The sequence below is a fragment of the Branchiostoma lanceolatum genome, chromosome 1 (genome assembly GCF_035083965.1).
Source record: "Branchiostoma lanceolatum isolate klBraLanc5 chromosome 1, klBraLanc5.hap2, whole genome shotgun sequence".
Lineage (NCBI taxonomy): Eukaryota > Metazoa > Chordata > Leptocardii > Amphioxiformes > Branchiostomatidae > Branchiostoma > Branchiostoma lanceolatum.
In genome coordinates, this window is record NC_089722.1 from 28,642,338 (window position 1) to 28,653,368 (window position 11,031).

An 11,031-nucleotide genomic window follows, 5' to 3' on the forward strand; every position below is an offset into this window, starting at 1 on the left:
GCCCTAAGTCAGCAGTCGGAAAGCTTATATTTTAACTTGCAAACGACAGAGTAACAATACACATCTTCTGAAAACACAATAAGAGATAAGATACAACAATCTTTATTGATGAGTGGCACTGTCGTCATTGTGGTTAAAATCAAATTACAATGTAGGAGGATACAACACGACAGTGAGAGTGCTTTTTAGAAATAATCTTTACAAATAGAACTGTGTGCAAACACAAATGATATTCTTTATCAGAACACACACATGGTAAAGGTGCAATGTTTATTTGAGTATGAAACAAGCCGTGTTACACATTTGTCATGCCTGTGACAAATGTGCCGGTGCCCTTCTATTCTTATCTCGTCATTTCAGGATGAGGCGGTAAGACAACTTTGAGGTCTGTCACTGCATGTTTGGGACAAGAGTGCTGTAAAAGAATAGCACCAGAGACCCTGCGACAGATACCATGCTTTCTTATCTTTGTTCCACAAACCATTGTACAAAATGTCAAAACGACTATCCTATTGTACATACTCTATGGTAAACCGTAAAGCATATTTGATGCACATGGTGGTTTCAAAGTTTGTTAAAAACAGGGGGTAGAAGTATCGTTGGCCCAGGAGGGGAAGGTGTTGATGTCATAGATGGGAACGCCCAGGGTGTTGATCATGACCATGAGAACCAGCAGACTTGTGATGTTCATAAGGAACCCAGTTTTCACCTGTAGAGTAGAGAAGAGAAACTTTTACTGTTAAAGGGATGACAATGGTGAAGAACTGTAGGGAATTTCATGAATAGTTTGGCTAAGTAACGGCTTTGATTACATGCTTAATGTAATATCTCATGTTGCAAAGTACATGCAAACAAACAGTAGGCTTAGCCATGGGAATCGGATTGCATCTATGTCTTCGAAAACGTATCTGCAAAAGAACGCTTACCATGTCGGACACTTTGATCCCTCCGTATGAGAAGACGATGGCGTTCGGCGGCGTTGCTACGGGCAACATGAAGGCGAAGGAAGCCGCAATGCCTGCTGGGACCATCAGGAAGTACGGATTCACACAGACACCTCTGGCCTAAGAAGAGACGCATCAATCAATCAATCAATTAATCAATTCAACGGATCAATCGATCAATTAATCGATCGATCAATGACTTTCTATTTAGAAGCGTGTGTAATGAATATCAATTACCCTTCCAACTAAACAAATTACCAAGATACCGTTGCTTGTTTTTCCCCTTTCGTTCAAAGTTTGCAACATAGATGTACATCTGAAGCATTTGCAGGAAAATAAAAACTATTTCTTAGGTAGGTGACGTCACAAGCTTCAAGAGACTTGGCAATTGCACGTTATTTGATCTGATGATATGATAACCACACTTCACACTTTCCACTACTTTTGTAGTGTCCTTTATGCATACACAGACAATATGCATTTTAAATCATGATTTAAGAAAGCAGTTTCCCCCGTACCATTTGCGCCAGGATGGGGATGAAGATGCTTGTTGCTGTGACGTTACTGGCCACCTCTGTGAAAACGGCCACTCCGATACACACAATCAGACAGATAATCCAGGCCTCGATCCCTGCAAGCCTGCTGAACTGCTGCCCCAGCCAAGCCGACAGCCCGGATTTCTTTTTAAAAAAGAATGAAGGCAACCATTTTATTCAATGAGCCGTTTGGTGAAAAATGACAAAGCTTATCAAGATGATAGACATTTTAAGAGAGATTCAAGTCTATGGCACTTCTATGCAAACATGTAAAGTTAATGAATATCAAAGACGGTGTTTAACAAAGCCTTACCTCTACCCCGTCAGCAAGAGCGAATCCGCCTCCGAGCAGCAGCACGATGTGCCACGGCATCTTTGTGTGAACGGTCGGCCAGTCTAGTAGGCCTGGTACCGGGCCGGGCTTCTCCTCATCTTTGTAGAGCATATTGATATCAATTCGAAAATGTCATGAGATTTGCGTTTATTTCTTGTAAAGACAAGTGTAACAAAGGAATCAGAGGAGGGCTTCATCAGATTCATTAGCGTTGTTATGAAAACACAAAAATGCTAGTATCGTACCGTCTTTGCTCCTACAGCAGAGGAACCTGGGCAGGCGGGACGGGAACATGAATAAGGCGAAAGCTACGATCATGGCGGTGGTGGCGTCGGTCACGTACCTGTAGAGTAGAGGAGGGATGGAATCGTCTCACATTCAAGACTGTTGTTGTTCATCTTAGCTTGTAGTTTCCTTGCTGTTTCTGTAGCAGGTTTTTTTTTAAAGTGAGGAGTTGCCAGCCCCTTTCTCCTTTTAACGCGCTAGAGGCACCCCTCCCTCATTTTACGTCCCTTCCGAAAGACAGGCACAGCGCCAACCGAGATGCCCTGCCCAGGATGAACCAGTTAACGTTACCAACTAATTGGAACTAGGAGCTCAAGTATTAGGCTGCTACCAGTTGAGCTACAGGGGAATCCCTTTGCATTCAATTCTAACCTATACCATTTGTTTCAATACCTATATTCTGTCTTATCAGTGTTGTTAAGCAAGAGTGGGTTAAGTAAGTTGACATGACATCAATTGAGACATTTTCTCGAGACGTCATCTCGCGAGAACAATGCTCGAGATGTCGACGTTCAGTTTCCTACTTAATCATCGACAACTATACGTGACGCATTCACAAATTCTGCACAGATACGCACTACCGTGTAGGCAGTCAGACTTTAGCAAGCATAGTGTCTGTAGTATAGGAGTTTAACTCTGTGTCTACTCACCCTGGAGTGAAAAAATATGTCCAGCCAGCCTGCCTCTCTCCCAGATCCACAAACTTCAACTCACGGAAGAACCACAGGAAGACCAGCAGAACGAAATGGAAGATCACAGCTCCCTCTGCAAACCTGTCAAAAATTTATAACAGTAGAAAAAGAACCCGCGTGAATAGTTTCATCCTGTTTGTAAGTCACTGAATAAAAAGGCTCTTTCACACAGCCAAGTGTTTTATTCAACCGACGTTTTGGTGACTGTCTGTCACCTTCTTCGGGGCGCTTTGCACGGCAGCTATATTTGTCGCTGCTTACAGATGCGGTCCCAAAAGTGAAGACTACACAAATCATCATCCTCTTCACTTGGTTGTGTACGAAGAGTCGTTTTATTCAGTAGAAAAATAAACCTGGTAAGAAATGCCAATTGCAAGATGGCACAGACTCCACCTCAGCGCAATTTCAACAGCCACTAAAAGTATTTAAGACATTTAAAGCAGACGACTTACGAGACCGGTCCTAGCTCATTGTAAGCTTTCCTGATAACATCCTCAGCGCCACTTCTTTTCCTTTGACCACAACAAGCACAGTCTTCGGCACATCTGTGTGAGCATAATCACATATAATGATTATCGTAATCCGTAGGTACGTCACAATTTCTGGCACATACAGTCCATGGCAGTATGATCAGTATGTCCTTGTTCCATTACGAGATTAACCTATACGAAATACGTTCTCCTTAGGAAAGTTGGCGTTAGCTCAGCTCTAAAAATCTTCGTGGCGTCATGTTGACCCCCCCCACACACACACACCTCACAGTTCTGGAGTTTGGCTCAGATCCCAGGGATCCTGGATTTTAATCTCCAGACATGCAGTGATATTGCATCCTTTGGAAAAGGCACTTAACACATTTCTTCTTACTCTATCCAGGTGCAAAAATGGGTGCCTGACTTAAGTTGGGGAGGTAAAAGGTGACGAAAGGATAGGGTTGGGCTCCACCTTCCAATACCATGCCCTAGATACAGTGGACAAGAACCCACTACCCTATGGGACTATCTTTACCTTTTTACGTAAGAACCTTACCTGCAGCCGACAAACAAAGTACTGAGCCACAGCCAGGCGATGAACAGAGTGATGACCATTCCGGGAGCCGCGAAGAAGAACCATGTGGCGAAGTCGATCCCGGGACTGTCCGGAAAGATACTATGTACAGAAAGGAAAATGTTGACATTAGGTTCACAGGATCATATTCATATTTACACTGGTGATATATTTTACCGTTTCAATTGAATGGTTCTGTACACGTCACATGCTTCATCACCGACATAGAATGATATCTAAACACACGTAGATAGCTAGAAAGAAGACAACGGTAACATTTTCTAAGGGTAACAGCGTCCGTTGGATTAATAAGGCAGTGTGGATCAGGAAGTCAACACCAGGGACGAGGGGGGATATAAGCTTAGCCGTGTTTGGGACTGTGTTCTCGCCGCAAAAGCGCCACCTACATCGGCTACTAATAGCGGCGAGAAGCAGTACTCCAGTCAGAAGCTCTAAAGAAGATGCCTGACAGACACCGAAACGTCAGCAGGTGAGATTACCTGGTTGTACAAAAGAATCTCCAATACCCTATGTTCTACCAACCTAATAAAATTATTTTCGTAGGTAACATTTTCTTATTAGCAGGCTAATTATGAAGTCTCAAACATACATTTCCATCTGTTCGGAGACGATAAGGTTGGGTCCTGTGCCGGTGAGAGTCGCCGTTCCTCCGATGTTGGCGGCGTAGGCGATACAGAGCATCATCCCTTTCTGCATCGACTGGCGACGGGACGATGCTTTCTCGTTTACAAACTGTACTTCAGGCTGTTTTGTCTAAGAAAACGAATATAGTAGTATGATCATTCATATCTACAGCCATATCAAGATTAACTTACACATAATGTAGCAATTGGAATATTAAAAAGGTGAAAGTTTGGGAAGGAAGATATGACATTGGTGTATATTACCTCTTCTTCTGCTGCTACAGCTTCTCCATTCTTTGCGATTACGTTGCTGTCAGAGAAAAATAATGGTGGTGGTGAATTTTCGTCATGCAAATATATGGGACACTCGAAAGGTGATAGATTAATGGATAGTTAACAAGGGAAGTGCATAAGATATTATCTACATGACTCTTTGGATTGTCACTTTTTTTTATCCCCGAGCAGCATTTGAAAAATACCTCGTAAATATGTTGTCCATTTGATACTTTTCTCAAGACTTATAACGAGGTCTCATCTATACTGAATCAGAGTTTTACTAATCATAGGATATCATAAGAACGTACTCATACACAGGTGGTTTTCCTTCCACGTCAATGGCGTCCAGCTCAACAGCCTCGTTGCTTTCCCCCTCCACTATGTGTTTGGAATGTACAAAAAGAAAGCCATAGTTAACGTCTAAGTTACACAAAGACCAATACGGTCCTCTTGCTGTGCGTTGTGCTAATGAAAGATTTAGGATTCATGGAATTACAGGAAAACCCATGTAAGCCAGAGTACGTAAGCCACTGCTGGAACCATACGTATTTCTCATAATCATGTGCACACCGAACATTTATCTTTTAACGAAACGTTGCGTTATGTCATGCCATGTCATGTACGTGAACAATTTGAAAACCGACAACGCCCTTTCAACAACCGAACTTTGAGGGCTAGGCCCAAATTATGAACCATTTTGCTGCATTTATGCTTTCGTTAACTAGCACTACGCTCTGTATTGTTAAATTAAGATCAATGATGTCAGGTAGGCGTCACCTTCTTCTGTCAGTTTGTCTTCGTCCTTGAAGAGTTCTGACAGTACGGCGGCGCCGATGGGGGTCATCATGGCGGTAGTGGCCGTGTTACTGATCCACATGGACAGGAACGCAGTGGCCAGCATGAAACCCAACATCAACCTAAATATCACAACAACAATAACAAAAAGGTAGGCAATGAAAACTATTGTCATGGTGGCAAAAACAGCCAGGCAATGTTTTAACATTGCCTGGCTGTTTTTGCCACCGTGACAATAGTTTTCATTGCCTACCTTAAAACTAGCTTAGCAACGGGCCAGGAAAAAGCTCAGGACGCGGACCCTCTATAGGCTTCTGAACTACGCATGCGTGGAACATTCCACAGATTTCACGGATAAATTCGTGGATTCGGAATATTCGGAATATTTGTCAACTAGCCACATGATATACTGTTTGGGGGCATTTCTGAAACTCCGCCACAAACAGGTTGATCATAACCTTTAGCACTCTGAAGTAGCCGTTTGACACACCATTTTCTACTGGTTACAGCGTTCGGCAGCAGGGAGAGGGTTAAGCCAGTGATCACTATAAAGCCCGTTAAACTCTTTAAACCAGGGGAGTGATATGTGTATGAGGATTGGGGGTATCTGTGAAAGTGTGTTCCGACATCTGAAAGTAGATATATTTACATGTACAGACAGACGGCCTCGTAATGAATATGTGGGGTGGGGAGGTGGTGATTGAAGCTTGGTACATTTGGTCGGGTCTAGAAATTCAGAAAATTTGTTTTATCTTTTGCCTTGTTTTTGATACACGTTTGCTGGATTTGACACACGTACCATCTTGGCTGCGACCCGACGACCAGTAGAACCCTGAGTGCGACCCTCTTGTGCAGGTTGACATGTTCTATAGCTACTGCCACCATCAGGCCGCCTAGGAACAGTACATTGGTGTCCTGTACACAGCGTAGAAATGGCTATTTAGTCACTGAAACACAGCTATACAGAGAAGCTTTTTTTTAAACTCTACAAAGGCAAACTTTGACATCGCAGGCCTGTCATTATTAATTTTGGCCTTTCTTCACATATCTTAGTAGAACAACACTGTATGCATGTTAAGGGTAGTGTAGCAGTTTCCTGAAGTACCTTGAGGTAGTTCTTGCTGACGTCACCAGACGGCTGTACGCCCATGACCGGGTAGAGTATGAGCGGGATGAGAGCGGTGACAGCCAGGGGCACCACCTCGAACATCCAGTAAAACGCCATGATGATCACCACGTACGCACATGCTGCTTCCTGGGGAAACAGGGAAATAAGGAATATCAGTGTTATAGATGTGTGTGTTTGTGTGTGTGTGTGAGTGAGTGAGTGTGCTTGTGTGTGTGTGTGTGTGTGTGCATGTGTGTATGTGTGCACGCGTGTGTGTGCGTGCTTGTGTGTGTGTGTGTGTGTGTGTGTGTGTGTGCTTGCGTGTGTGCGCGTGCGTGTGTGTATGGGCATGCGTGTGCGTGTATGTGTGTGTGTGTGTGCATTTCCATGTGCATGTGCTTGTGTGTGCGCGTTTGTGTGCGCGCGCATGTGTTTGTTTGCATGTATAGTTGTAGAAGACCTTACGATTGTCGCTGTACTTTTGTTGTGTCAATAAAGATTGTGTCTATATGTAAAGTCTATTCCTTAATCCAAAGTTCAGAACCGAGGGTACAGTAATGGCCTTACATTGAGAGTTTGCTTGTTCAGGTTTTAATTGATGAAGAGCACAAAGAAAACGCACATAATTATTAACTAGACTTTGTGACCTCTGCGCAACCTGTCGACGTCCCCTGTGTTGACACCGTACCAGTTTGTACTAGGCCGTAGACCAGAACTACACAGGAATGACACGTGTGTTAGGAATAGTAGTAGTTGTATAACTCGTACCGTAACATACAGAGGTAATTTTAAGGACAGTGCAGTGTGAAGGGAACACCGACTTAAATGTCTTCTGTCATGTAAAACTCTAATAAGCCTAGTCCGTTTGGAGGTATCGTTTGTCAGTGGAGCAACCACAGACCCATTTACATCGTGCGAGTAACGTTAACATATTCTTTAACGACTCATCCTCCTTTCTTTTTCTTCTTCATTTTTGGTTTAGTTGTTTAAGTGAAATTTTTGAGAAACTCTGTATCTTTTTGTGGAACATATTGATCTTCTCTTGTGCAAAGAGTGGCTTTTATATGCTCTGCACTATTGTACAAACGTCAAGATAACAAATCAGATATGCAAAGTTGTCCTCTAGGCTTGTTCCAGCCTGTACACATCAGCGCTACCAGTCGCGGCTTGTAGTTCAAATGTCAGACCATTTGTGACGTTAACTTTACTCTAATTAGTGATTGAACGACGGTTAGTTTACTTTAATCTAAACTCGCACACATCTTTGCACGATATGTTATCCATTTGATAAAACACAAAAATTACCTCGCGCGCATGCGTTCTTTTCCTGGTCTTTAATCGACCTATACGACTGTACGTTGGAGTCTTTTGTTTACAAAACAAACGCACGAGCCTATGGAGCAATTTGTCAACGTCGTGGCACAGCACGTACTTTTTGTTGTCCATGTCTAGAACATGTCGAGACGTTGTAATTGATTTTTCAACATGTCCTGACACAGCCATGAATGACCGAGCAGTCAACGGCCAAAGTTCCCAACTCAGCGGAAGTACAATGTGTTTGCTAAACATAGTGAGCATAGAGGGAACTTCGTTTTGAGTTCTTGTTTTTATTTTATGAAACTGGTATTTTTATTAGCCATCAAGGCAAGCACAGTTGAATATCTGTACTTCTATTTGAACCCAATGGAAGGACAGCGCCTGTTAGGAAATAGGATTAAAGCTACAGCTTGAAATGAGAGAAAATTCGCGAGCAGCAACATGTAACGATATGGGTTGGTCTAACACGCCTCCTACCTCCATCTGAAATGGACTGTCCCTGGGGATAAGATTGGTTGAGCCAGGTTGAGCCCCGTCGTCATTTTATTCAACTTAGCCACTGTTGTTGCCGGGTAACGGTCTTTTGATAGCAGTGTTTATGTTTTTCAGAAAGTAAGGAAAATGTTAAACAAAACAGTTTCTCCCACTATGACTGCCGACCTTTAGACCCCAGCCCTTTGTATAACAAATTGTATTTGTTTGTCAATATAACATACTTCAGTAACGCAATAAGTAGATCCATGAGGCTTTAATTTTGTGACGCGTTGACTGTTTTCTCATTGTCTTAAGCATATATAACTGATAGTTTCCACACAATAGCTTGTTTGAACAGTATGTTTGAAGTAGGTTACAATCCATCACTAGCTCATTTTACCCTATCGTGATTTGCCACCTCGCGGTCACTGCTCTGTACGTAAACATTTGGTACTAGGGCTAGCCGGTACTAGTCGTTAGCTTCCATCAGGCCTTCCTACGGGAGTACGGATCGCAGAATTCGGCAGCAAAAGGGAATGATTGTTGTGGTTAATTTAGTCTGTTATAGACTTACTAGTCGCAGTGTTGTTCGATTTTATTATCTATTACTTGCAGGGTCGAATACTTTATCATCAAATACTTTTTCACCAAATATGTTGTACTAAACTATACAGAAGGTTTTCAGGGGCGTTGATGGTAAAAATCGGCAGATTTCACGAATGAAAGTTTCAAGTGGTGTAGAATAATTACCCATAGCGTTCCTTTGCCGGAGTGAATTGCTCGTGATTACATAACACATTAAGTAAACACACTGCGCACTTTACAGCCGCTCTTAACCTATTTTCAAAAGAAACTGCTGTGATGTGATTTCGAGCGCACTCGTATCCACCATATATGCTGAGCTGAGTGCTAGAGGAAGAACTGAATTTCGATAATTTCATTTATCTCGTCTATACATGAGACCTTTGTATTGTGTACTATACGTCTATAATTGTACGTGTCCGTTGGATCTAACTTGCGATCAATAAGTCTTTCTCACGAGGTAATAAACTATGTGTGAAATATGTACAATGGTAACAGGACAATATTCATCTGTGGCTTGATATAAATTTCCTCGCAATATCACAACATAAGGAGTTCTTTCCTACTCTGAGGTGTCATCTAAGTGTAAACACCGCGTTTGAGACGCAAGGACTATGACACAATTATGCTGCATAGTCTGACAATTTCTTCATTCTGACAAACGCAGCAAAACACCGAGCAATGATCCTACGATATTTTCTTAAAAGTATCAAACACAGATTGCTACAATTGTTCTATAGCGTCGATACCTGACTCTTTGTCTGGTAGGTTTACAGTCAAGCCTCATTGAAAGTCCAGTCTGTAGTTATACTCCAACTATTTTCTGGGTCTTAACTTACCTTGTAGAAGTCCGTCTCGGCAACACCAAAGTATATGGGCAGCGGACTCGCAGCGATGGGGATGAACCAAAATATGACTGATCTCCGGAAGGCCCAGAGTTCCTTCAAGACGTTGTATCCCATCTTGCAGACGTTCTACCACCTGACGCTACTTTGGAGGTTGTCCAACAACCCTAGTTAAGTAAGTAAACACACAGGTACACTCCATTGTGCGATGTTTGACCCGGGCGTTCCCCAATAAACTTTGTTGAACCTTCTTGAACACGTCAACGCCCCTCCACACTGAAATTTAAGCACACAAAACGTCTTTTGTGGCTCATACTTTAATTAAACCTTTGAAAACTCGTCCAAGAATAATACGTCATGCGCCAAGGGTTTAGCATAAACCATACAACACGATATCGCATGGGAAACTACAGTCAAAACTGCTGAAGAAGACCATTCGGGGGAACGATAAAATCTGGTCTATGTGGACAGGTGATCACATAAGACAGAATTCTTAACGCTTGCGTCAATGGGTAAAATTATAAGGGACCAGCAAAAACTGATCACATTGGGTCCGTGATCCTGATGTGGAGGTGGTCACTTGTACAGGATTGACTGCAAAACCAACTGCTGACATATTCAGTTGGAATGTGGTTCGAATAGAATATTGTAGGCTGACATGGCGACCAGTTGTGATTTACTAAAGGCGTTACTCCCGTGGAGATTGACTCTGCAACTTTTCAGTATTTGTATAGCATGTAAACAGTTCCAATACGTGTGAAAGGCCAACCTGACGTATTTTCCAAGACCATTTGCCCAGGCAATGTTTTAGCTGTCATTGAATTGGCACTGGGTTAACAAAGAGTCATAACCACATGCCTGTGTTCAAAGACCTCTAGTGTCGGACGACCCCGACGGACCTACACTTGCTGGGGAAGTAGGGGTTAGGGCTGAAGACCTAGAGCACTTAATGGCGGACCGTGTCGTCTGGAGAGAGAAAGTTGCCTTAGTCCGGGCAAGCCGCCAGACATGATGATGACGATGATATGTTCAAAGAAACCCCATTTTATTGGTCAAGAGACGTTCTCAGCCTTTACATATTGACATGGCGTTTTGTTCTTTCAGACCCTAGTATTGCCTAGTGGCACACAGGGAAGCATGTATCCTTACTGATTC

General features: G+C 42.8%; 1 protein-coding gene across 1 annotated transcript; it reads right to left on the reverse strand.

The window, feature by feature from the left end:
* Positions 1 to 86: 86 nt before the first annotated feature.
* On the reverse strand, positions 87 to 10,134 carry LOC136446988 (solute carrier family 13 member 2-like). The gene is made up of 15 exons (XM_066445651.1): positions 9,871 to 10,134; positions 6,656 to 6,805; positions 6,350 to 6,465; positions 5,533 to 5,672; positions 5,064 to 5,133; positions 4,744 to 4,789; positions 4,446 to 4,609; positions 3,818 to 3,937; positions 3,244 to 3,336; positions 2,750 to 2,872; positions 2,060 to 2,157; positions 1,794 to 1,912; positions 1,463 to 1,624; positions 927 to 1,064; positions 87 to 709 (listed from the first exon to the last, which is right to left on the reverse strand). The coding sequence occupies exons 1-15, from the start codon at positions 9,991 to 9,993 to the stop codon at positions 575 to 577; spliced, it is 1,797 nt and encodes a 598-aa protein (XP_066301748.1). The 5' UTR covers positions 9,994 to 10,134; the 3' UTR covers positions 87 to 574.
* Between the last annotated feature and the right edge of the window lie 897 nt (positions 10,135 to 11,031).